This window comes from Malaclemys terrapin, chromosome 2 (assembly GCF_027887155.1).
Source record: "Malaclemys terrapin pileata isolate rMalTer1 chromosome 2, rMalTer1.hap1, whole genome shotgun sequence".
Classification (NCBI taxonomy): domain Eukaryota; kingdom Metazoa; phylum Chordata; order Testudines; family Emydidae; genus Malaclemys; species Malaclemys terrapin.
The window spans coordinates 80752156-80777900 of record NC_071506.1 but is presented as its reverse complement, the minus strand read 5'-3'; the positions used below and the strand labels follow the sequence as shown (position 1 = coordinate 80777900).

The 25745-nt window shown below is 44.1% G+C and overlaps 2 protein-coding genes across 14 annotated transcripts in view; one reads left to right on the top strand and one right to left on the bottom strand.

Annotated features, from left to right (window-relative positions):
- The window catches only part of CABLES1 (Cdk5 and Abl enzyme substrate 1), a 128913-nt gene extending 106835 nt beyond the window's left edge, over positions 1-22078 (top strand). For 2 of the 4 annotated variants that reach the window (XM_054017794.1, XM_054017793.1), the window contains 3 exons: positions 5638-5744; positions 6845-7052; positions 20774-22078. In XM_054017794.1, the coding sequence (XP_053873769.1) occupies positions 5638-5744; positions 6845-7052; positions 20774-21799 (1341 nt within the window). In that variant the 3' untranslated portion in view covers positions 21800-22078. Of the gene's footprint in view, positions 1-5637; positions 5745-6844; positions 7053-9323; positions 11811-20773 lie in introns of those variants that run through there. The other 2 variants (XM_054017796.1, XM_054017795.1) reach the window with 1 other exon arrangement.
- TMEM241 (transmembrane protein 241) overlaps positions 1-25745 on the bottom strand; it is a 188035-nt gene that overhangs the window by 71964 nt on the left and 90326 nt on the right. For 3 of the 10 annotated variants that reach the window (XM_054017803.1, XM_054017800.1, XM_054017804.1), the window contains one exon: positions 13345-14293. The exons of 4 other annotated variants lie outside the window; for them this stretch is intronic. In XM_054017803.1, the coding sequence (XP_053873778.1) occupies positions 14077-14293 (217 nt within the window). In that variant the 3' untranslated portion in view covers positions 13345-14076. Of the gene's footprint in view, positions 1-13344; positions 14294-25745 lie in introns of those variants that run through there. 3 more of the 10 variants (XM_054017799.1, XM_054017798.1, XM_054017802.1) reach the window with 3 other exon arrangements.

Here is a 25745-nt window from a genome sequence, read left to right as displayed (position 1 = left end):
CCCTGGAGCTAAATCTCCTGAGTGCAGAGTCCCCTTAGAGCTGAAGCGGTGGCTGAGAAGGAGTTCTGCCATTTTAATTCTGAAGGGTGGTTAGTTTAGTTATCTATCATGGCACTGACAAACAGAGCTAGTGCTCTCTGATCCATTGGAGCCAGTACTATTTGTTGAATGTGGTGATAGTATCCTGTTATCTTACTCAGGGATGGCACTCGCTGGTTTTCATCCTGACGATTTAATGATTGTGATCAATGTCCAGCTTGAAGGAACAATTTTCTGGGCTTTTTCTTATTGACTGAGCAAGATTGGCAAGTCTCATTTGATGAGGTGTTTTTTCTGTATCCAATTCTAAAGCGGAATAGCTACCCATCTATCCTTGAATACTTAGTTTTGGCAATTAAAGAATGAAAGTTAAATGATTATTGGCAATCTGCTCCTCAGCAATTGAAGGAGTCAAAAATGCTGAGGGTATGATTTGTCAATACAGTTCTGTTCTGCAGAGGTGGCCAGAGAAAATGTAACTTTTGAGGGAAATGTGGCCCTGTAGTACCCTCTTCATTCAATAGGGTATTCTGGTCCACAGTATCTATGGGTTCAAGCAAGCAGTGCTCCATCTGGATCTGAGCAGTCATGATGGGGTCTGGAGTCCCCACGAGCCACACTTCCAAACTAGAAGTTGAGAGCAACTAAAATCTACTGTTCTAAGCAAATTATGCACAGCCCTCAGTCCCCTTAGTGAAGAGGGTCAGGAAATCCTGACCTCAACCCAAGTATATTATTAATTAGTGCTGAGCTACGTTATTTTCGACAATCAACTCTCATGATTAAAGCAAAGAGAATCAGGAATTCTGGGCTCTATCGCCTATCCTATTCCTGACTTGCTGAGTAACCATGCACAAGTTACTTACGCGCTCTATCTAATTTTTCCTGCCTGTAAAATGGGTATAATATCTACCTGAAATGATTGTGGGTCATACTTAATTCTCTAAGCAGTTTGGGCCTGATCCAAACGTCTGTGGAAGGACTCCCATTGAGATCAGATGAAAGATGGACAATTGTCAAATATTATATCACATTTGGATGTATTTGGGTTTGTTTTCTTTGTATAAAGTGTGCCATATAGAAAATAAAAGTGTGTCCCTGGGGCATAGCTGATAAGGCTTATAAAAGAAGGTTCTGGTGAGTGGCTGCCCTCAACCTGTTCTAAAATTAAGTCTGCATACTGTGCAGAGTCCAAAACTCCGCTCTCTACTGACTTCATTAACAAAAAGCAATAAGGAAGTTCAGCTCAGACCTTTTCCCCTGGCTTGGCTGCTTTTAGGATTTCTCTCCCCTCTTTGCAGTGCTACTCACACTTCACTTTTATCCAGGAATGGATAAATGGCCGGAAGCTGAAGGTAGACAAATTCAGATAAGAAATAAGATGCACATTTTTAAACAGTGAGTGCAATTAGTCTTCGGATCAACTTACTAGGGATGTGGTGTATTCTGTTACTTGAAATCTTTAAAAGCAAGATTTTAATGTCTTTCTAAAAGACCTGCTATAGCTCAGACAAGTTATGGGCTTGATGCAGGGATCACTTGGTGATATTCTATGCAGGAGGTCAGACTAGAGGAGGATAATGGTGTTTTCTCACCTTACAATCTATTAATAATAGAATGGGCATGTTCCCAACTGGGCCAGCACATTACACATCTGTAGCACTTTATGGAAGGTCAGCATAGCAGACACCTTACGGTCAGTGGCGTAGCCAGGTTTTAAGAGCAGGGGGAGCAAACATAAAAAAGGCGCCTCCCCTTGGCTCCTCCTCTGGCCACGTCCCCATTGGCTCCTCCTCCGGCCGCTCCCCGCCCCCCCCCCCTTTGGCTGGCTCCTCCAGACCCATTTATTGTCGGGGCCCTGCAGGCACCCGGGAGCCCCCTGCACGCACCCTGACAGCCCCCCACCCCCCGGGCCAGGCCGAGCCATGATGGGGTCCATGTCCCTTTAAGAGCGGGGCTGGGCTGAGCCAACCCGGCGGGAGGGTGGCTCCACTCCCCGCTGCAGGCTGATGCCGGAGCCTGGGCTGAGAGCCACGCTCGTCTCCTGCACCAGCTCCGGGCGGGGCTTTGCTGCAGCTCCCCCCAGGTTGGGCCGCCCCCTTCACCTGCACAGTAGGGGCGGGTTGCATGAGGGCAGGACCTGATGCCATCCCCCTGGCAGGCCCTTGGGGGGCACTGGGCGAGATGGGGTGTTGCGGGGGGCATCGGGCAGGGGGATGGGGCACTGGGCCCCGGGCCGAGCGCCCAGCGAGCGTTCGGTCACTCACCTTCCCGTCCGGGCCTAAGGGGAGGGACTCTCAGCCCCTTCCCTGACTGGGAGGACGCGGGATCCCGCTGGGTCTCCGCCGCCTCGCTTGGCCTCGAGGACACGGCAGCGGCTCCATGGAGCTAGTAGTCCGGCCGGCGGGGCTGCTGAACGCCCGCTCTTCCATCTCTGCCTCGCCCCAAGCACAGAGCACGCCAGGTGCAAACCCCATCCCAGGTTAGTCCCCTGCTGGGGTCGAGGGCTGAACAGGCCCGGCAGGGCAGTGCGGGGGCTGCTGGAGCCTGGAGGGGGAAGCTGGGGAAGGGGTGGCACAGCCTCAACCCCCTGGAGCTGCCTGCCCCACGGAGGAGGCAGAGGGGCGCAAGCCGCAGCAAGACCCCAGCCCCCTGGGAGAGGGGATCTGGGGCCAGCCCGGGGAGGCAGGAGCAGCCCTGGGGTGCAGGGCGCGTGCAGGGCAAAGCCCCGGGAGAGCCCCAGCCCCGCGGCGGGCAGCGCTGCAGAGGAGGAGCCCGTGGCAGGCAAGGGGCAGCTGGCAGGCAGATCCCCTCTCCCCAGCAGCTTCCTGCTTCGGCCCGAAAGCAGGAAGCTGCTGGGGAGAGGGAAGCTGCCCGCCAACTGCGGAGCGCTCGGCCGCCGAGCCCTGAGCCACCGCAGGAGGCAGCTGCGGTGGCGATGTTGGGGCCGCGTGGGGCGCGATGGCCGAGGAGCCGGCCCCTTCGCTCCTCTGGCCACACCCGCTGCCGCCCCGCAATGGCTCCTCTGGAGTCCGGCCGTGCTGACCCCCCCCTCTCCCCCCCCACTTGCCTGCAGGACCCCAGCAGCGGCCCGGCAGGTGCCGCTTTTGAAAAATTTACTGAGGGGAAGCGGCTGCTTCCCCCGAACTCCCCTCGCTACGCTACTGCTTACGGTACATATGAGGCAAGTTTGCAAACCTGGCATACAATTCAGGCAGTAACTCTTTAAACAATGAGATGTTTAATCTCTGGTGTCCCAGAATTAAGCTATGGTATGTACATAAAGGGGGCAGGGATAGACAGAGAAGATTTATTTGATTTGTTTCTTTGGATCCATCTTGCTGGCAACTTGATTAGATGCTAAAGGTGCGTGTTGGCCTAGAACCTCCCTAGTAACTTGTCTCATTTGTTGGTCATGCAGAAAAACTCAAGATTGGCTTAATGTGCCACACAAACACACATCCTGGAATGAATGTGTGCACGGTTCTCAAGGTGATTGCAGGTTTCTGTTGTGCTTGCTCTGTCTAGCTGAATGGACGATTGCCTGCCAGGGTAAATCGCTACCATTTCAAATGCACTAACACCAGCACAGCTGTAAGGGTTTGCACTAACAATGCATAATCAGTTGCTTAGCTTCCACTATGGTAACTCTTATCTTCCAAAATTTGAGTGGTGGGGATTTAAGGGAGAATATGTGGAGGTGGTGTTTATGGGGGCGGGGGGCAGTAATTGGAAGACTTCACAATGTGCTTTTTTTTTTTTTTTAGTTCCCAAATCTATACCTTATTCCTCCTTTATGGCTTCTAAACAAAGGCAGGAAAGATTACTTCTTACTTCCCTCCTTTCTACTTTAGAAAGTGTAGTGAGACCAGAAGGGCATGCATGGCTTTTTTTCTAGGATTGTTATGTTGCCCTCTATATCAATAGCTGATTAGAAATAAAAGGATAATTACATTTTCCCCCATACCACTTGTAAGTTATCTGAAATTAACCCACATTTATACTCCTCTTCAGTGGGTTTAGGCTTCCATAAGGCTAGAACACTGCTAGGCTTAATCTTTTAAATAATCCTCATGGGCTGTGAGAACCAAAACAGGTTTACCAATTGTGCCTGTAAGTGGTGCTTACCTGTTGTGCACCTTTTTCCCCCCTAGCATTGTCTGGGGAGGAAGCCAAAGATTAATCCATTTTATAACAAAACAGGAATTAGAAAAGATATGTTACCACTGGCTTGATTGGGAAGCAGACAGGACACACTACGTGGAATAATACATAAGTGATATGTATTATGCCTTGGTGGGGTAATCAGGCAGGAGGCCAAGTACCTGTAGCAACCAAAGCACAGTTTTCTCACAACAGATGCATGCCCTGGATTGTATGTTTTGTACTTTTATACATTTCTATACTTGACTTTGAGAGCAAATAATGAGACTGGCCAATCAGGACCAGCCATTCATTGCCCCATAATTGCCTGAGTTAGAGTTTCTCTCAATCATATCCACTATTCAAGTGAAAACAGTTAAAAAATAATAATAATTAGGAAATCTCTGTACTTTTCCAACATGAATGTTTGAGCATTACTGCTTTGGCAATTTTTGGCCAACAAAGTAGTGGGAAGATCTTTAAATAGGATATCTCCATTAATTTAATTTATCTCCTAGAACTGGAAGGGGTCATTGAGTCCAGCCCCCTGCCTTCACTAGCAGGACCAAGTACTGATTTTGCCCCAGATCCCTAAGTGGCCCCCTCAAGGATTTAACTCACAACCCTGGGTTTAGCAGGCCAATGCTCAAACCACTGAGCTATCCCTCCCCCCTTAAAGACAGGAGGGCAAGAGGCAGTTTTCTAGAGTCAAGAGTTCTTTTCTGTCACATAGAATCTCTCACTGCTTGGGCTCTAGGTTACAGTAGAACTCCTTTAATAACAAAAAGGAGAGGAGATCTCACCAAAATGAAGCTGTCACAAAGATATTCTTAAGATTATGTGGCTTGACTAAACATTTCTTTTACCTGCTTATTAGCACTCTAAGCTAAGTTATGCAACCGCATATTACATTGAATTCCCTGCCATTTAGGCTTATGAATGTGTATATTTAAAGAAAGATGGGATATACATTTCTAACAAAATAGACAGTTACAACATGGACTTCAAAAGGGTATTTCTGGTGCAAATTCTGAAAAGGCAAAATAGTTAAACTTGAAAGAAAATTAGCACTGTGCTTCAGAACTGAATAGAGCCATGCACACAAAACTCAAGTGCATTAAATCAATTACTGTTATGACCTAGGTCTTTGCTTTGTCCTAACAAGAATACTTATTAACTGGGCTCCATCCACCCACATATTTGGAACTCATTTTCAACATGTCATTTGAAAACTGATCTTAACATGTATTTTACTATTATAGCGATTTGTGGTTGTTTGCTCTGAGCAGTCGTCATTCTAGATTTCAGTTCACTTGTTCTGACAGAGCAATCACACACTCTGTTTTGCTAATTCAGATTATTTCCCCAAGACTGACATACAAGTCGCCATTTGGTTTTTTGGAGTGATCTGTTAGAGATTACGATAATTAATCAATTTCTTCTGATCTGTTGCAGACTACCGTAATTGACTATGTGAAGCCATCAGACCTCAAAAAAGACATGAATGAGACCTTCAAGGAGAAGTTCCCTCACATCAAGTTAACTCTCAGTAAAATAAGAAGGTACTGTGCAGAATGACACATGATTTAAGCCTGCCACAGCATGCAACTACACTCACATTTTCCTGGAATTGTTGTTGCCATTGTACATTAAGGAAATCACAATAGTAATTGATTTTCAGAAACAATGACCTTCAAAGGCACAGAATAAATCAGGCACTTGCTTTGACTTGTGAGCAGAGTAAATAAGATAGGGAAGTCTGAGAGTCTGTTTCTGGATATAGAATTCTTGCCAGTTAAGTGTTTAAAAAAAAAAAAAACCCTAAAGGGATGGTGGATGTGAGCTGGACAGCCACTATATTCTGAGGACGAGGACAGAAAATCTCAGAGCTCATGGTACTAAAAGCTTAGTCAGACTTTGAGGAAGGGGGAGATTAGATTCTGTGTGTACTCGAATAATGCCGCTACAAGGTAGGATCGGGTTAGGAAACGTTGAGATAACAGACTGTGATAGATATGACCCAGCACTTACCGTTTTATAGATGGGGTTTCCCTTCTATTCAGCGTTGCAGTGAAGATGTAATACAGAATTGGTGCTTAAACCACTATTTCCAACACAGCAGGCTAGAATTATGACTTCACCGTCGGATGCAGCTGAAGGAGCTGCTCATTTAAGAGGGAAACACTTTCATTTGAACCTTCAAATTATTATTATTTGCAAGTCCCCGGAGTGTACTTGATGCTTTGCAGAAGTAACTAGGGAAGCAGTACTGGAGTAGTTTGAAGAGCTTACCAATTAAATGTGACAGGATACAAAACGTGTCAGACAGAAAAGGGGAAAGAGGAGAGGAAAGGGCAATGATTACAATAATTTGAACGCAGGTATTCAGTAAGGCATGTGTATCTTAATGGTTCTGCTACATCATTTTTAGTGACTTAGTAACTTGCTTCTCATAGCTGAAACGCCAGAGTGAATATTTATTGGGGGATTTGATTTATATCAGATAATAACAAATAGAAACAGAAAGTTACCAACCATGTAAATTGCATTCCCGCACCCACCCACCTCCTGTTTGCTTGCGCATGAAAGTATCTCTTGCTTTAATCTGTGAATTCTGGGTCAGCTCACACAGCATGTCTGTCTCTGTGTTCTCTTTCCTCAGCCTCAAACGAGAGATGCGCAAACTAGCTCAAGAAGAGTGTGGTTTTGAGGAACCCACTGTGGCCATGGCCTTTGTCTACTTTGAGAAGCTTGCTCTCAAAGGGAAACTAAACAAGCAGAACAGAAAGCTTTGTGCTGGAGCGTGTGTCCTACTAGCAGCCAAAATTGGCAGTGACCTCAGAAAACATGAAGTTAAACATCTTATAGATGTAAGTATCCTTCGGGCACTAGTGTTTTCCACAGCAGAAGTCCCCAAACTGTGGTTCTCAGAGCTGGATAACAACATGGTCTTGGCAGTCCTCGTGGCTTCCAATTGCTAAACCAGATTCAAAGACCAACTAAATACATCCTTAATATATGTTGTGTGTGTGCGTGCACACACAATTGTGATAGTTGCGCCAAGGAAATTACTTGATCACAAGAGGAAGGGGGTGGTCAGTGCAGTCATAACTGGCTGAGAAGGTTAATCAATGTGACTGAATGGCTGCGAGGTCTCCACGAGACACTAAGACAACATGGTGTGCCTGATAAAGAAGTTTGAGAATCCCCCAATCCTATAACTCTGGTTTTATTCAGCAAATTCAGTTTTCAGGTGATAGAATGCTATTTTCATCACAGCACTTCATGCATGAATCACCTTTTCCAGAGTAAAGTGTTCTGTCTTCTGACCCTTTCCATAACTAGGTTTTAATTAAATAAGAGAGGGAAGAAAATGTTCTAAGGCTCTGATCCAGCAACTACTGAAATGTTGAGCTTGTATAACTACAGAAGAGCTGAACTAGAGGTTGAGGGCCAGATCCTTGCCTTCAGCCAAATGACATATGGTGCTTGACCCAAGGGAATTCAGGAGCAGGGGGGCAGAAGTGGCTTAAACCGCCTTTTATGCCAACCTGATTGGGAACATTGAGCTGGTTTGGCAGTCCACTTAAGTTAGAATAGGGCAGCTTGAGAAAAAGGACTGCAGCAGCAGCTGAAGATCTGGTCCTGAGACGACTACCCCTCTGACTGAGTAGATACTGAGCTTCCCTTCAAGCTTGGCTGTTCACTCTATCATCAAAGAGTCTACCACAGAGTCAACAAAAAGTGAAATGGGCAGGTCAGAACTGGAAAAATAATCAAACCCCAAAACAATTGACTGCATTCCACTAGTGTACAAATCCAAAAGAAACAGCAGAACAGACAAATTATAGCAGAAAGCCACCTATGAAACCAGTATCTTCTCCCCTTGAGGGTAGTGCAGCTTCCATTCTTCACTGTTCAATTATTGTTGCAGATGTCACCTTGTGCCTCTGAGGTATTAAAAGGTTCAAACAGATCTAATATTAACATGGGAATAATTTTTTTAAAATTCCCTTTTTCTCCCCACAATAGCATAGTACAACATACAGTCTCAAATCACAACAAAAAACCCACAGTCATCAGCTGAGGACCCCTCTCGTGAATAGATGTAATTAATAAATCATCTGGCAGATGTAGTTATTCTGTTAGGAAAGTCACCAACATTTGTGTCAAGCTCTTGAGAGGGAGTATGTGAGAGCAGTTGTGCCTTACCTCCCTCAGAGCCTGATTTTGATAGTTGTTCATGACTCAATAGTCACTGCAAGAAAACCAGATTTAAGTTTTTCTGCTAAAAGAAAAAAACGGAATGAATGAAAATGCCACTTGTGCACCATCTATGGCTTATTAAAAAAGCCACTTGTTCAGGTGAGTTTCGTGAAGTGAACAAACTGTCCTTCGAGTAAGAAATTAGTATGATTTGTTGGTTCTGGTAGCTGGTTGCCTACTGACCAATTTGGGGCTTAATAAATAAGGCCACTTGACACGTACAGATCCTGACACGTTCAGATTAGTTTAATAGGAACACATTATTTTCAGTAGGCAATGTTGTCATTACGAGAAAAAATATAGTGTTCGATTTGAGAACTAGATTGTACCTATTAGGCACAGGCCCAAGTGATGGTGCAGAGCCGCGTTGCCTCGGGGACAGTTCTGGGAGGCATTGTGCACTCCCAAAGGGAGCCAGAGTTTGCTCTTCCACTCATAGCCAGCCAGCTCTTTCAACCAGTACAGAGAAGATACAGGCCTTTGCCTCCCCCCCCCCACCCCTTCTTCTCTGCTGCTTTTGGAATGGCGTGTGACTGCTGGAGCACTACCAGAGGAGCAGGCCCTGCACTCAGGAGAGCATAGGGACTGAAGTTACAGATGGCTTCTGCACTGGTGGCACAGCTCCTGGCATTCTCCCATGACACACAGGCCAACCCCAATCTGTTCCATGGCTAGCAAGATCCAGTACTAGATAATGCAAATGCCCCAGCTCTCTCTCTCCAAAACTAGACTTCAATAGGCAGTATGTTTGAGTTTGAGCACAATGTTTACTGGTAAATATTTTGAGTATTGCCACCAGTAAGACGATACAAGAAACCGGTATTCTAATGCCCCAAGACTTTTTTTTTTTTTTTTTGTAAACTTGTCTGTTACAGAAACTGGAAGAGAAGTTCCGACTGAACAGGCGAGAGCTGATAGCCTTCGAATTTCCAGTGTTAGTGGCCTTGGAATTTGCTCTCCATCTGCCTGAACACGAAGTGATGCCACATTATAGACGTTTGATCCAGAATTCCTAGCACAGGCTACCCTTCCAGGAAGGGGTCTTAAGACTTTCTGTTCAGCATTATCGAGCTGCAGTTACTACTGGAAATGCAAAAATAGGACTCAATACCAAACTTCTCTCTCTCTCTCTCTTCAAATATACAATTTTTCCAGCGTCATATTGGGAACACTGCATGGAATTTCCTAAGACTCTCAGACTAAATGAATTCATGTAGTGTTTACTACTCAGAGCAGGTGAAGAACTAACAACTGATGCCAGAACTGGGGGAAAACAGACTCTTACCACTGGGACCAAAGGAGTAAAATTAGTTACCCATATCAGTCATGCAAGAACAAAAATTAAACAGCCTCCATTCCCATCTGTCTTACAATCACTTGTACACTTTGCAAGCTAGTCAAGCGCATTCTTGTAGTCCTCTGCTACAGACTTGCTCTGACTTACAAAATGACTTATTAACGTTGTGGAAAAGCTTTTAAAAAGATATCTTCACTGTGTCAAAAAGAGCGTGCCAATTTATTTTTGTACCTGCTATTGGAAGTGCACTTTTTCCTGTGGGGTGCCTGTGTGTGTGACATTAATTTGGTTTTGGTCTACGTGGGCTGGTTTGGCTATTTGAGAGGATATCATTTACTGATGCTGAAGACCAAGGGGACTTTCCATGTTTACTTCTTGAAAACATAACTACTGGTAAAGTAGTAAATGGGATCGTTTTTGGACACTTGTTTTTTATCCCTGATTTTTCAACATCTTTTACCTTTCTGAAGATTACACTACTACTGCAAGAGATGAATCAGCAGCTGACCATATGTTTTCAGTCTTGTATATGGTAAAGATGAAAGCCTTTAGTTCGTGATTTACATGTAATAGTTTTTAAATGTCTTGTGTTAAGCCACATGCATATTTTTAACATTCGCACTTTTCCCACTGTGGAGATGGTTGGACTTGCACTTTGTAGTGTTGTATTTCTGTGCTCTATGTTAGAGTGCATAAGCAGCACATTTATTGTGCTACATCTTAAACAGTATTTTATAAAATCAAGAGTAGGGCTGAGCAGTATAATTGGTGTCTTAAGGCTTTGAGGGGGAGACACCTCACGTTGGTAAATTTTAGTTTTTAAATATAATTGACTGCAAAATGTAATCAATGGCCATTTAAATTGTTACGTACGGTCCAGTACCTTTATAGACATTGCAGTACTGGAGTTTTAACAGTTTGTTTCCTGCAATTTATATGGTTCTGGCTGGACAACCAGAAAAGCTGGACAGAATCACTCTAGCTCTCCAGCATTATATATGCCATGCTCACATGCTGAAGGACGTGTATTAGAGTAAAGAATTAAATTATTTTTATATATCTATCTATAACCTACTCCAATTGCTGATCCACTTGATCCCCATCATGCCTGAAACAAACTCCAATAAAATCAAATACTTAACCTCTGTGGTGTATAAAAATTAATCTGAAAACAAATCTCAGCTAGGAAACTCCAACTGCAGCTTTATCTCTATACGTTGGAGAGGGTTTGTTCATGGTATGGAAATGACAAAGGAGAGGGACGAACAAAGATATAAACACACTAATCTTTGCTTTCACTTTTATTTCAAGCAATTTGAGGGTTTCCTCAGCTATACCAGGAATCACCTCAGTCAAAGGTCCTAACAGAAATGTGAACTCAGTCTTTTTTGTAGCCCTATCCCTTTAATCCTAGCGTGGCAACAACAACAGATGCCTGAAAGATTGCTCTGTAGAATGTGGAAAGAGAGTTGGGATGAATGGGAATTTTTTTTGCTCCTTCTCCATTTTAAAAGGGTTACTTACAAGTATCTCAAAACTACAATTAAACCTCCTCTCTGTATACTTTTATTTTTATATACTGTAATTAGATTCCAAGCTGATTTGGAGGGAGGGGGAGGAGAGAGAATGAAATGGTGCCTCCAAGATGTGCTCCAGCGTTGCTGAAATCCCAGCATTGCTCATTCACTGGAAAGACATGGCACTAGGTTCTCCCATCAGACATGCTACTGTTCCTTGATTCTGCCAGCCTGCTCCATTCTTCTAAGGAGGCAAAGAACTGAAGAATGCAAAAGGCCTATGCAGCATTTATTTTGTAATGATTACATTTCAGTACCCTGCCTGTTTAGTCATGTAGCAGAAGACCAGTGTCACATGCACAGGTTCACAAACCAAAACACAGCTGGCATGTCTAAAATTAGTCCTTCTAGCCTTGTCTGTGTCCCTTTAATTTAAATCATATATGTAAATTCCAGCTTTTTTCATTAAAGAGCTTTGTTGTTAATAATGGGACTGTCTAAAAATATAAGGAAGTCTTACCTTTGTATAAAAACTTCATTTGCCTTGAGTTTGGTTTTCATATTGCTTTATAGTTTGGCTGGGAGAAAGGGTATCGTAACTGCAAAATACTGACTGAAGGATGACAGATGTTTTTGAATAATACTCTCATCATTATTGTCTTCATTATTGCTACCCAGCCCGGAGCTGCAGTTTACATAGGTTTCTGGGATGAAATCTAATTGCTGGAGACTTTCTGCTTTTATTTGGAATAATGTTCAGCTACAGTTTGAATGTTGAATAAATATTTAAAAGATAAAAATGTTGCACTGTTCACTTAGGAACATATAAAGCCATATTGATACTAAACATCAAAGGACCAAGCTTGGTCAGTAGAATGATGTTAGGATAGGCCTGTGAAAACACAAACTGAAATGATAAAGGAAATCTGTACCAAACAAAAAAAGATGATTGTTTGCCTTTGTCTTGTACGGAAATGAGTTGATTTACATCATTTTAGTTTTGAATTAAAGTGGATCAGGAAATAGTTCATTCCATATAATTCATAATATTTTGAAATTATGTAACACTTTCCCATACAGAGGTTTAAATAAATAAAAAGCAGCTATGTTCCCCCAGTAACAGCAAGTAAAACTATTCAGTGCTATCACTTGTGTGTTGGAGAGGGTTTTTTGTTATTGTTGTCTTCCTCTGGGACATAGAAAGCTGCTTACTACTGTTCCATTTCTGACTATATTTATGATTTGTACAAACTGTGAATTTTCTGTTCTTCTATAACTTGCAAGAAGAAGGGGGGGTGGGGTGGAAATCAGTCGCAATTAACAAAACCTTCAACCCCAAACCTGTCATCAATGTAAGAACATGAACTTACGTAAGCCCTAATGCTGAGCTTCTTCCAGACAGGTGGACTTCGGTATCTGTTGACTTCAGAGGGGCTCCAGGCTGGCACAGCGATCTGCTTGCATGGAACATGTAGCAGGACTGTGGCCTTAATGGCAGTTAGGCCATCCTTAGCTCTTACTTTTTTACTTTAGTGTAAGGAGTTTGCGTGAAGAAAATCGAGTACTTCAGTATACAAAAATCCAGCCTACACCTTTGAAAAAGGAATTTATTACTGTACTAACCCATTGAGGGACATTAACATATTTGTGAATAATGGAGATCATTAGTAAATGCATGGATGGCAGAGCTGTGCTGCCAAAGAGCAAATCCTGGGTTTTCAATAACAGGTGTTAGCAAAACAAGACTAAAGGGAAACTACACTATGAAAAATTGCCAAGTGTTAGTAGAGCAAAGAAAAACTCCCAGAAGGTAACAGTGGGAAAGAATCCTTCAGAGGGCAACAAGCTGTCAATATTTACCAAGTAGGAGTGATTGAGAACGAGTTTGAGATGGTTTAAATGGCTTTGAAGCAGCAAATGGGATGGTTCTAGTTCCACGGGAAGGTAAAAAGGCTCAGACACAAACCAATCTCTCTTAGGCTCCAGCTCTCATCTGAACTAGCACACTAGTAGTAGTAGTAGTGTAGTCACAGTAGCATGGGGGCGGAAGCACGTGCTAGCTGCCCTGAGTACAAACCCCATGGGTAGGTGCTCGGGGCCGTTAGCACGTGCTGCCATTCACGTTACCGTGACTAAACTGCTATTTTTAGCATGCTAGTTCAGATGAGAGCTAGCACAAGTATGTCTATGCAAGCAGGGAATCACACCCTTAGCTCGTAGTGTAGAGTCTAGACATAGCCTTATTTCACCCATGTGACCTATAGTATATCTTGTATTCATATCCCCGAAGTCCATAAATCCTTAAACTCTTGTGGCAAAGTGGATAATGTGAAGTGAAAAATGTATGAGGCCTGATCTAAAGACTACCATTGAGTTCAATGGGCTTTAGATCTGGCCCTATATCTACACAAGGCTGCCAAGAGTCATGTGTTTCCATAGCTCAGTTGAATCTGCACACATTCAGCTGCACTGTAGGAACAAGCTGTAACTGCATCTCCCGGCCATCCGAGGCTGCTGTGGATCCTGCCTGGTTGAGCCTGCCTGACCCACACCTGCTGTGCCTGGCACAGAGGGGCAGGGCCCCAGGGTGTTTCTGGGGCAAACCCAGGCCTTGTGCTGTGTCAGGGTCGGGTGCAGCATCACTGCTGAGTTAGGGTCCCGAGGGTGTGGGGGCTGCAAGGTGATCTCCCACCTTTGTGCAGCCAGTGGCCTGTGCAGCCAGTGGCCTGTGCTCCCCACTGCCATGCTGGAGCCTCTGCATTTATTTATTGACAAATAAAACTTGCAGAAATTTAAAATATTGTGTGCAGAATTTTAAATGTTTTGGTGCAGAATGCCCTCAGGAGTATAACATGTTGTTTCTCCAACTCTCATATACTGTGGAGCAGCTCCCCTCTTGGTCTGAATCTCACAGCTTCCCTGCAGCAACTCAGTGATGTGCAGGAAGCAGCAACCAGGACTCCCTTGTTGAATTGCCAACACCAAACTGCCAAGAAGACTGGAATGATTTCCTCCCCTTCTGGTGATACTGCTATGGAGAGAAGGATATTTTAAAAGGGTAGAAATGTCATATCTTACTAGCAAGCAGACCAATTTCAAGAGAAGCCTTGAACGAAAACTAGGGGGGTTGGCAACACCATTGGACTGGACTAATTGCGCCAAATTGCAAAGATATTAAAAAAAGATTTCCAGCAGAAGATACCTCTGGCCCACTTCAAAAGCCTTCATACCATCCTGCCCATGTTTCCAATTGCACGAACCGAACACCATGCTATGCTATCCACATGTTCCAGGACAAAAGTTGTGTGTAAGGTATGAACTCGTATTAAGTACAGTACAACAAAACAAGTAGTAAAAGCCTGTTGCCACCTCGCTATGGTTAGGAGAGAGATATTTGTTTAAATTGAAATACAAATGAATAGTCCCAAAATTCCTCCTCTCTGCAACACATTCCTTCCTTCCCCTCCGGGACACAGAGTTTGTCACAGGCTATGGGCGGAGGAATTTGCGTGGGAGTCCCCTATTAAAATGTTGACAGCATGTTACAGTGGCAAACATTAAGCACAGAGTATCCGCTTTTCTGTTTTATTGTTGGTAACCTATTGCAACAACGCAGCATGCAGAAACATGCAGCATGACAAGTATGAGCATATATGTATGGACTGGCCAGGGAAAATATTATCAGATGCTAAGTTTGAGATATAATGTATGCTGGTTACATTTATCTAAGATAATTATACCAAAAAATGGAGAGAACTGCAAAATATATGACTTCAATTAACAGGTGAATTCTATATGAGCTAATTTAGAGTGACAGTCTCCTAAAGGGGATGGAAGATTAAGTGCCAAGAACATGTGTAGAAAAATTGCAGAAATTAATATTCTGAACCTTTGGTGGGAGGATGTCTCAAAAAATCTTCTCTCTAGATGAAAACAACAGGAGTCTCTGCATTTCCTGTTCAGATTTTATATTTGTAATAAACAGGCCTGTTTAATTTTTTTAAAAATTCAGAAAAATCAAACACTGATGTAGAACCATAATAGCTGTAAAGCTCAAAAAACTATTTCTCGAATACTCAATAGCAAGGGGGAATTGATGGCTCAGGGATTGGCCACTGGATATAAAGCTTTTGTTTCTTAATTGTTCTTATGAGTGAGCGGTTGCCATCTTGGGCTGTTCAGCAGTCTACATGATATTATTTTGGTGGTCTCAGTCCATTTCCCGGTGGACAGGTGGTCATATAAAAATGCGCACACAGGAATGGCACTGGTTGGCATTCTTAGCTGAGAGACTCGGCCAAAAGGTGTCTGGGCATGGAGAGCGAACCATCCTCTCGCCTCATGGTGACCCTTTCAGAGCAGGAATTTTTCACGTTAGTGGGGAAGCTTGTAATACTGCTAGAGCTTCACTTTTCTGTCAATACACAGAATATATCACTCTCCAGGGTTAACAGTACATTGCCTCATAGCTCGGTATTAGTAGTGCTAAATGGCCATATGCAGCCCTTGCTGCCCATTGGACAAGATAGTATCAGTTTGGATCTGTGATGCAAAGGTGTAGGCGGACTGTATCTCCCCCTCGTCAAACAGCATTCCACCCGCACAAATACCAGGAGTTACATCTGTTGCAGTGACCAATCTTTTGCTCTGTCATAGAACCTTGGCTAGCCAGTTTGCAGGCCCCACCTGTTAATTTCCAGAAATAAGTGATTCCACTATGATATGCTGTCTCCTGTGTTCAGGGACACTGGCATATAATGAACTGTCCCCTCCTTCTAAACAAGTTGCATTTCTGACTGGTACTGTCCCCTTACATGTAGTTATGGGGAAAGGTACTGTCCCCATATGTGTAGTTATGGGGAAAGGGGGAAAAATGCTTCAAAGTCACCCCTTCCCAAAATTTCAAGAAATCATCTCCCATGCGCCGCCATCTCTTTTTCAGGTCACATGTCGGGCATCATAGTGTTGATGCAGCCAACAGCATTAGAAGGAATTTTTCCATTACTGTAGAAACACTACCTACCTGAGTGAGGGTAGCTAGGTAGGTGGAAGCATTCTTCCTTTGACCTACCTACACCTACACCAGGAGATAGGCAAGCATAGCTACAGTACTCAGAGATGTGGATTTTTCACATCCCAGAGCATTGTGCCTATGTCAACCTAAATTTTAAGTGTAGACCAGACCTCATTCAGAGGTAGGAGAAAAGGTCAAGCCTCTGTACTTCCAGACCCTCTTTCTTTGCTCCATCTATGGACCAGTCAAAGAGAAAAGCCAACTCTGTTTAACAGATTACTGAAGCAAAATCAACAGCAATTTAGCTTCTGCCTCTGAACTTCAGAAAAAATTCACATATTCATACATTGAGCCATGATGATCACCTGGTCTGATCTCCTGCATAACACGGACCATAGAATAATGGCACACAGAACTTCCTGCATCAAGCCTATAAATTCTGGTTCAGCTAGAACGTATCTTTTAGAAAGACACCCACTCTTGATTTAAAGATTTCAAGTAACAGAAACTGTCACATCCCTAGGTAACTTGTTCCAATGATTAATCAACCTCACTGTTAAGATTTTGCACCTTATTTTTAGTCTGAATTTGTCAGAGTTCTAGGGGATTTCAACACAATTCTTCAACTGAAATGAATGGAAGTGATGTCTAAATCCCCTAGCCTGCTTTGAAATCTTAACATAGACCACATCTATGCTACGGGGACTATACCAGCATAGCTAAGTGTAAACCAAACCCTAATCTACTCCTGCAGAAATCCACCTTTTCTCCAAGCTGCCTTGAGAGATCCTTACCCAAAGAATGACAAAGATACAAGCCCTATAGTGGGAGAGAAAAACACTTTCTATTTGAAGAAAGTAGCAGTTCAATTTATACAGCCTGAAACAACAAGGCGCTGACCTCCCACTGAAATCCCTGAGACTGGGAATCAGAATTTAAAACTAGAGTCATGTGGATGGATCAAAAGTGATCAGGCCTTGTTTACTGCTTCATTCCGTGTCAATCATTTTTTCCCCTTACTACCTCATTTTAAGCATTTGTCCTTTAATTCATTTTCTTTTTGTTATTGTTTCAGTAACCTAGAGATAAACAGAGAGGACATGGTGCTATGTAGGGAGTCGCCCCAGTCAGACTTTTTAATTTAGTGCTTCCAGAGCTGTGGGCCTCACCCGTCTAGCATTGTCCGATTTATTTTAAAAACAAAGGCTGTGGCCTTTAATGGAAAATTGAGCTTTAGTCAGATCCCCATGGTGTCAATGGATAGGAAAATGGAAAATTTCCATTTAAAGCTGCTGGAGGCCAAAATGTGAATGTTTAGTGAAATTAATTGATGTTTGTCCATGCTAATACCAAGGAAGTTGTAGTTTGTGACCCAGAGACGCCGCTTAGCTTGAAAAATAATGGAGGGTGGGATACAGATCTCTGAAGGGAAGGGGCTGAACTATTCTTTTCTAACTGCATTAAGGACGTTGGAAGAGACAGGTTGGCTTTCCCTCTACAAGGACAGCACATTATGCCCCGGGTACCATTGGCCTCACGAATTTCCATCTTACAGTATTTTGTGGGCAAGTGGAATGTGCAGCCTTTGATGTGAGGGGAATACAACACCTAAACTGGCCTGTAAATCTCAGCCTGCTCTCCAAGGCTGAAGAGCATGTGTTGGACTATGCTAGCTGACTCTTTATTCACCTCCACAGGAGCTTGTGAAAAACAGAGCAGAGTAGCGTGGATTCCACCGTGCTCTATCTTACTAGAATGTGGGAGTTTACTCTGGAGACCCTGAGGCCAGACTCTACCCAGGAGTAGGGGCGGGGGGGAACACCCAAAAACTAGCTTTATCAACTAACTGAGCATTCCCCTGTATAGGGGACTCTCCAGTGGCATAGGTCTAATGTAGTGACTACTATGTCCTCCCAGTCCCCACCCTCAGCATAGCTAGGAAAAAAGCGGGCATGACCAGGAGTCACTATTTACAATAACCAGCTGCTGGCACAGCTCCTGCCCCCTTAGAGGTATGGACAGTTACAGTAGTGTTCTACCCATGAACAGAAGAACAAGTAAGGATGCTCTAAGTAGCACCAGGGGCAAATCCACAACCACAGCCAGCTACAGGACTGGGGAGAAGTTAACCTGGCATGAGTTTCCTTGCCATCCGATTCGGTGCTGAGTACAGCTGGAATTGTCTCCAACCGACCTTTCAGAGTTGCTGTTTTATGGAGGATTTACATGCCTGTGGTCTACAGACTTTAAAATTATGGGCAAGTTTTCTTAACATTCTATTGCTAGAACTGCTGAAAAGGCACGACTGTGTGTATTGCTTTCACCTGCAACCCAGGATGCCTTTAGAAACAAGAAGCCCGGTTCTATTCTGATCTGTGCTGATGTAAGTGAGACGTAATCCCATCCAGGCCAATAGTATTCCGCAGGTGTAAAAATCAGTGTCAGAGGGGAAGCATTCCCAAGATGTTACATCACAGCGCCGCCTCATTGCTTTAAGCAAAATGCATAACCATGAAGTGTTTTGTTTTGAGATTTGTTCTATAGCTCTTTATAGATAATCTAATCTTTGATAAATGCTATGTTCTTATTGTTATCAGGACATCATATAATTCATGGAGGTTTAGAAAAGCTGGTGTTTTAATCTACCCACTTGGCAATAAGCACTAACACATAGATCAGTTGTAAGTTTATGTGGAATGAAAGCTGACAAGAAGCATTTCAGAAAGATAGAGACGTGAGCCATTGCCTTTAAAATACATTACACTGACATATGACAGGACAATAAGTGCCTTAGAAATGCCTTAGGCATTCTGAGGCTGATCTTAAGTAGGGAGAACAGTGATAGAAGGGGCTTATGACCCCACCTGAGTGACCCCATTCACTCATCCTCTGGCCTTATCTAGGATAGGTAATTGGGGAAGCTGTTGGTGCCATTAATATTTATGCTGGCTAATTTCACGCTTTTACTGTGAATTTCCCTGCATTGTTTCTCCCCTTACAGAATGAAATTCATCGTATCTGCTAGTACATGTTTGCTTTTACAAGCATTCTCCTGAGATGTATAGACATTTCATCTCTTTTCCTTTGATTGCACTGACTGCAAGAAGTTCAACCACCACTTCTGTTTTTCATTCCATCACTTGATATTCAGACACTTTGCAGAACTGATCTTTTGAAATAAGATAAAAGTTCTTCTCTATTCATAGATTCATAGACTCTAGGACTAGAACGGACCTCGAGAGGTCATTGAGTCCAGTCCCCTGCCCTCATGGCAGGACCAAATACTGTCTAGACCATCCCTGATAGACATTTATCTAACCTACTCTTAAATATCTCCGGAGATGGAGATTCCACAACCTCCCTAGGCAGTTTATTTCAATATTTAACCACCCTGACAGTTAGGAACTTTTTCCTAATGTCCAACCTAAACCTCCCTTGCTGCAGTTTAAGCCCATTGCTTCTTGTTCTATCCTTGGAGGCTAAGATGAACAAGTTTTCCTCCTACCTCCTTATGACACCCTTTTAGATACCTGAAAACTGCTATCATGTCCCCTCTCAGGGTATGTCTACACTATAAAATTAGGTCGAATTTATAGAAGCCGGTTTTATAGAAATCAGTTTTATACAGTCGACTGTGTGTGTCCCCACATAAAATGCTCTAAGTGCATTAAGTCAGCGGACTGTGTCCACAGTACCGAGGCTAGCATTGACTTCCAGAGCGTTGCACTGTGGATAGCTATCCCACAGTTCCCGCCGCCCATTGGAATTCTGGGTTGAGATCCCAATGCCTGATGATGCAAAAACAGTGTCGCGGGGGGGTTCTGGGTACATGTCAGGCCCCTCCCCCTCCAACAGAGCAATCGCAGACAATCGATTCACGCCTTTTTACCTGGGTTACCTGTGCAGACAACATACCATGGCAAGCATGGAGCCCGCTCAGCTCAGCGTCACCATATGTCATCTGGGTGCCGGTAGACGTGGTACTGCATTGCTACACAGCAGCAGCTAATTGCCTTTTGGCAGTAGATGGTGTATTACGACTAGTGTCCATCATCGTCGTATTCCTCAGTAGGTTCGGTCAGAGGCACCTGGGCAGACATGTTTTGTCTCCTGGAGACTCAGTCCTGCTGGCAGTCCTATTGAACCGTCTTGACGATGATGGCTAACAGTCGTAGTACAGCATCTTCTGCCAAGCACCCAGAAGATGCCGATGGCTATCAGTCATGCTGCACCGTCTGCTGCCAGCCTAAGATGTAAAAGATAGATGGACCAGATTTGTTCTGTATTCATTTGCTTCCCCATCTCCATGAAATCAATGACCTGCTACAGCCAAGGTTTTGAGTCAATCTTTGGGGGGGCCATTCTGTGTGACAGTTGTTTGTGTTTGTGGTTCTCCCTGATGCACAAATGCCTTTGTTGATTTTAATTCTCTGTAAGCCATGTTGTCACTCGCCCATCCCTCCCTCCGTCAGACAATAGTTTTGTGCCTTTTTTCAGCCCAGATGCCATAGCACTGGGATCATGGAGCCCACTCAGATCACCACGGCAATTATGAGCACTATGACCACCACGCGCATTGTCCTGGAGTATATGCAGAGCCAGAACATGCCAAAGCAAAACCAGGCGAGGAGGCGATTGCAGCGCGGCTACGAGAATGAGGAGGAAATTGACATGGACATAGACCTCTCACAAAGTACGGGCCCCAGGAGTGTGCAAATCATGGTGTTACTGGGGCAGATTCATGCCGTGGAACACCGATTCTGGGCCTGGGAAACAAGCACAGACTGGTGGGACCACATCGTGTTGCAGGTGTGGGACGATTCCCAGTGGCTGCGAAACTTTCGCATGTGTAAGGGCACTTTCATGGAACTTTGTGACTTGCTTTCCCCTGCCCTGATGCGCCAGAATACCAGGATGAGAGCAGCCCTCACAGTTGAGAAGCGAGTGGTGATAGCCCTGGGGAAGCTTGCAACTCCAGACAGCTACCTGTCAGTCGGGAATCAATTTGGAGTGGGCAAATCTACTGTAGGAGCTGCTGTAATCCAAGTAGCCAACGCAATCAAAGACCTGCTGATATCAAGGGTAGTGAGACTGGGAAACGTGCAGGTCATAGTGGATGGCTTTGCTGCAATGGGATTCCCAAACTGTGGTGGGGCGATAGATGGAACCCATATCCCTATCTTGTCACCGGAGCACCAAGCCACCGAGTACATAAACCCCAACGGGTACTTTTCAATGCTGCTGCAAGCACTGGTGGCTTACAAGGGACGTTTCACTAACATCAGCGTGGGATGGCCGGGAAAGGTACATGATGCTCGTGTCTTCAGGAACTCTGCTCTGTTTCAAAAGCTGGAGGAAGGGACTTTCTTCCCGGACCAGAAAATAACCGTTGGGGATGTTGAAATGCCTATCGTTATCCTTGGGGACCCAGCCTACCCCTTAATGCCATGGCTCATGAAGCAGTACACAGGCAGCCTGGACAGTAGTCAGGACCTGTTCAACTATAGGCTGAGCAAGTGCTGAATGGTGGTGGAATGTGCATTTGGACGTTTGAAAGCGCGCTGGCGCAGTTTACTGAGTCGGATAGACCTTTTGCAAAGGCTTTGGGAGTACATGAAGGAGAGCTTTCTGGAGATGTCCCTGGAGGATTTCCGCTCCATCCCCATACACGTTAACAGACTTTTCCAGTAGCTGTACTGGCCGCGATTGCCAGGGCAAATTAATCATTAAACACGCTTGCTTTTAAACCATGTGTAATATTTACAAAGGTACACTCACCAGAGGTCCCTTGTGTGCCCTCAGGGTCTGGGAGCATGCCTTGGGTGAGTTCGGGGGTTACTGTTCCAGGTCCAGGGTGATAAACATATCCTGGCTGTTGGGGAAACCGGTTTCTCCGCTTCCTTGCTGTGAGCTATCTTCCTCGTACCCTGAACCCACTTCCCTGTTGCATGATTCTCCACTGATGGAGTCAAAGCACACGGCTGGGGTAGTGGTGGCTGCACCCCCTAGCATGGCATGCAGCTCTGCGTAGAAGCGGCATGTTTGCGGCTCTGCCCTGGACCTTCCGTTTGCCTCTCTGGCTTTGTGGTAGGCTTGCCTTAGCTCCTTGATTTTCACGCGGCACTGCTGTGCGTCCCTGTTATGGCCTCTGTCCTTCATGGCCTTTGAGACTTTTTCTAATATTTTGCCATTTCGTTTACTGCTACGGAGTTCAGCTAGCACTGATTTGTCTCCCCATATGGCGAGCAGATCCCATACCTCCCGTTCTGTCCATGCTGGAGCTCTTTTGCGATCCTGGGACTCCATCATGGTTACCTGTGCTGATGAGCTCTGCGTGTCACTTGTGCTCTCCACGCTGGGCAAACAGGAAATGAAATTCAAAAATTCGCGGGGCTTTTCCTGTCTACCTGGTCAGTGCATCTGAGTGGAGAGTGCTGTCCAGAGCGGTCACAATGAAGCACTGTGGGATAGCTCCCAGAGGCCAATAATGTCGAATTCCGTCCACACTACCCCAAATCTGACCCGCAAAGGCCGATTTTAGCGCTAATCCCCTCGTCAGAGATGGAGTAAAGAAACCGGTTTAAAGGGCCCTTTAAGTTGAAAAAAAAGGGCTTCGTCGTGTGGACGTGTCCAGGCTTAATTCAATTTAATGCTGCTAAATTCAGCCTACACTCGTAGTGTAGACCAGGTCCCAGTCTTCTCTTTTCCAAACTAAACAAACCCAATTCTTTCAGCCTTCCTTCATAGGTCATGTTCTCTAGAGCTTTAATCATTCTTGTTGCTCTTCTCTGGACCCTCTCCAATTTCTCCACATTTTTCTTGAAATGCGGTGCCCAGAACTGGACACAATACTCCAGCTGAGGCCTAACCAGCACAGAGTAGAGCGGAAGAATGACTTCTCGTGTCTTGCTTACAACACACCTGTTAATGCATCCCAGAATCACGTTTGCTTTTTTTGCAACAGCATCACACTGTTGACTCATATTTAGCTTGTGGTCTAGTATAACATCTAGATCGCTTTCTGCCATACTCCTTCCTAGACAGTCTCTTCCCATTCTGTATGTGTGAAACTGATTGTTCCTTCCTAAGTGGAGCAGTTTGCATTTGTCTTTATTAAACTTCATCCTGTTTACCTCAGACCATTTCTCCAATTTGTCCATATCAATTTGAATTTTGACCCTATCCTCCAAAGCAGTTGCAATCCCTCCCAGTTTGGTATCATCTGCAAACTTAATAAGCGTACTTTCTATGCCAATATCTAAGTCATTGATGAAGATATTAAACAGAGCCGGTCCCAAAACAGACCCCTGCAGAACTCCACTCGTTATACCTTTCCAGCAGGATTGGGAACCATTAATAACTACTCTCTGAGTACAGTTATCCAGCCAGTTATGCACCCACCTTATAGTAGCCCCATCTAAATTGTATTTGCCTAGTTTATCGATAAGAATATCATGCGAGACTGTATCAAATGCTTTACGAAAGTCTAGGTATATCACATCCACCGTGTCTCCCTTATCCACAAGATTCATTATCCTATCAAAGAAAGCTATCAGATTAGTTTTACATGATTTGTTCTTTACAAATCCATGCTGGCTATTCCCTATCACCTTACCACCTTCCAAGTGTTTGCAGATGATTTCCTTAATTACTTGCTCCATTATCTTCCCTGGCACGGAAGTTAAACTAACTGGTCTGTAGTTTCCTGGGTTGTTTTTATTTCCTTTTTTGTAGATGGGCACTATGTTTGCCCTTTTCCAGTCTTCTGGAATCTCTCCTGTCTCCCATGATTTTCCAAAGATAATAGCTAGAGGCTCAGATACCTCCTCTATTAGCTCTTCGAGTATTCTAGGATGCATTTCATCAGGCCCTGGTGACTTGCAGGCATCTAACTTTTCTAAGAGATTTTTAACTTGTTCTTTTTTTATTTTCTCTTCTAAACCTACCCCCTTCCCATTTGCATTCACTATGTTAGGCATTCCTTCAGACTTCTCGGTGAAGAACAAAACAAAGAAGTCATTAAGCATCTCTGCCATTTCCAAGTTTCCTGTTACTGTTTCTCCCTCCTCACTGAGCAGTAGGCCTACCCTGTCTTTGGTCTTCCTCTTGCTTCTAATGTATTGATAAAAGGTCTTGTTTCCCTTTATTCCCGTAGCTAGTTTGAGCTCATTTTGTGCCTTTGCCTTTCTAACCTTGCCCCTGCATTCCTGTGCTGTTTGCCTATATTCATCCTTTGTAATTTGTCCTAGTTTCCATTTTTTAATATGACTCCTTTTTATTTTTTAGATCATGCGAGATCTCATGGTTAAGCCCAGGTGGTCTTTTGCCACATTTTCTATCTTTCCTACCCAGCGGAATAGCTTGCTTTTGAGCCCTTAATAGTGTCCCTTTGAAAAACTGCCAACTCTCCTCAGTCGTTTTTCCCCTCAGTCTTGATTCCTATGGGACCTTACCTATCAGCTCTCTGAGCTTACCAAAATCCACCTTCCTGAAATCCATTGTCTCTATTTTGCTGTACTCCCTTCTACCCTTCCTTAGAATTGTGAACTCTATGATTTCATGATCACTTTCACCCAAGCTACCTTCCATTTTCAAATTCTCAATGAGTTCCTCCCTATTTGTTAAAATCAAATCTAGAACAGCTTCCCCCCAGTAGCTTTTTCAACCTTCTGAAATAAAAAAAATTGTCTGCAATGCAGTTCAAGAACTTATTGAATAGTCTGTGCTCTTCTGTGTTATTTTCCCAACATATATCTGGATAGTTGAAGTCCCCCATCACCACCAGATCTTGGGCTTTGGATGATTTTGTTAGTTGTTTAAAAAAAAGCTTCATCCACCTCTTCCACCTGGTTAGGTGGCCTGTAGTAGACCCTTAGCATGACATCACCCTTGCTTTTCACCCCTTTTAGCCTAACCCAGAGACTCTCAACACTTCCGTCTCCTATGTCCATCTCCACTTCAGTCAAAGTGTGTACATTTTTAATATACAAGGCAACACCTCCTCCCTTTTCCCCCTGTCTATCCTTCCTGAGCAAGCTGTACCCATCCACACCAACATTCCAATCGGGTATTATCCCACCAAGTTTCGGTGATGCTAACAATGTCATAGTTGTACTTATTTATTAGCACTTCCAGTTCTTCCTGCTTATTACCCATACGTCTCGCATTTGTATATAGGCATCTAAGATCCTGATTTGATCTTGCCTCCCAGTTTTGCCCTGACCCTCCTTTCTCTCTGCCATTATAGCCCACACTCCCTCCTATTTCCGACCCATCTCCCAGGTCTCCATGTTCTCCACTTACCTGTGGGCTTTGCTCACTGTCCCCGTCAAACCTAGTTTAAAGCCATTGTTTAACCATTAATTTGTTCTTACAATGGCCGTCGGGATTTATTCAAACTATTTTTTAAATTGTCCAGCTTCACAACAAGATGTGAATGGTATTAATGGAGGTCTTAAGCTGACCACTA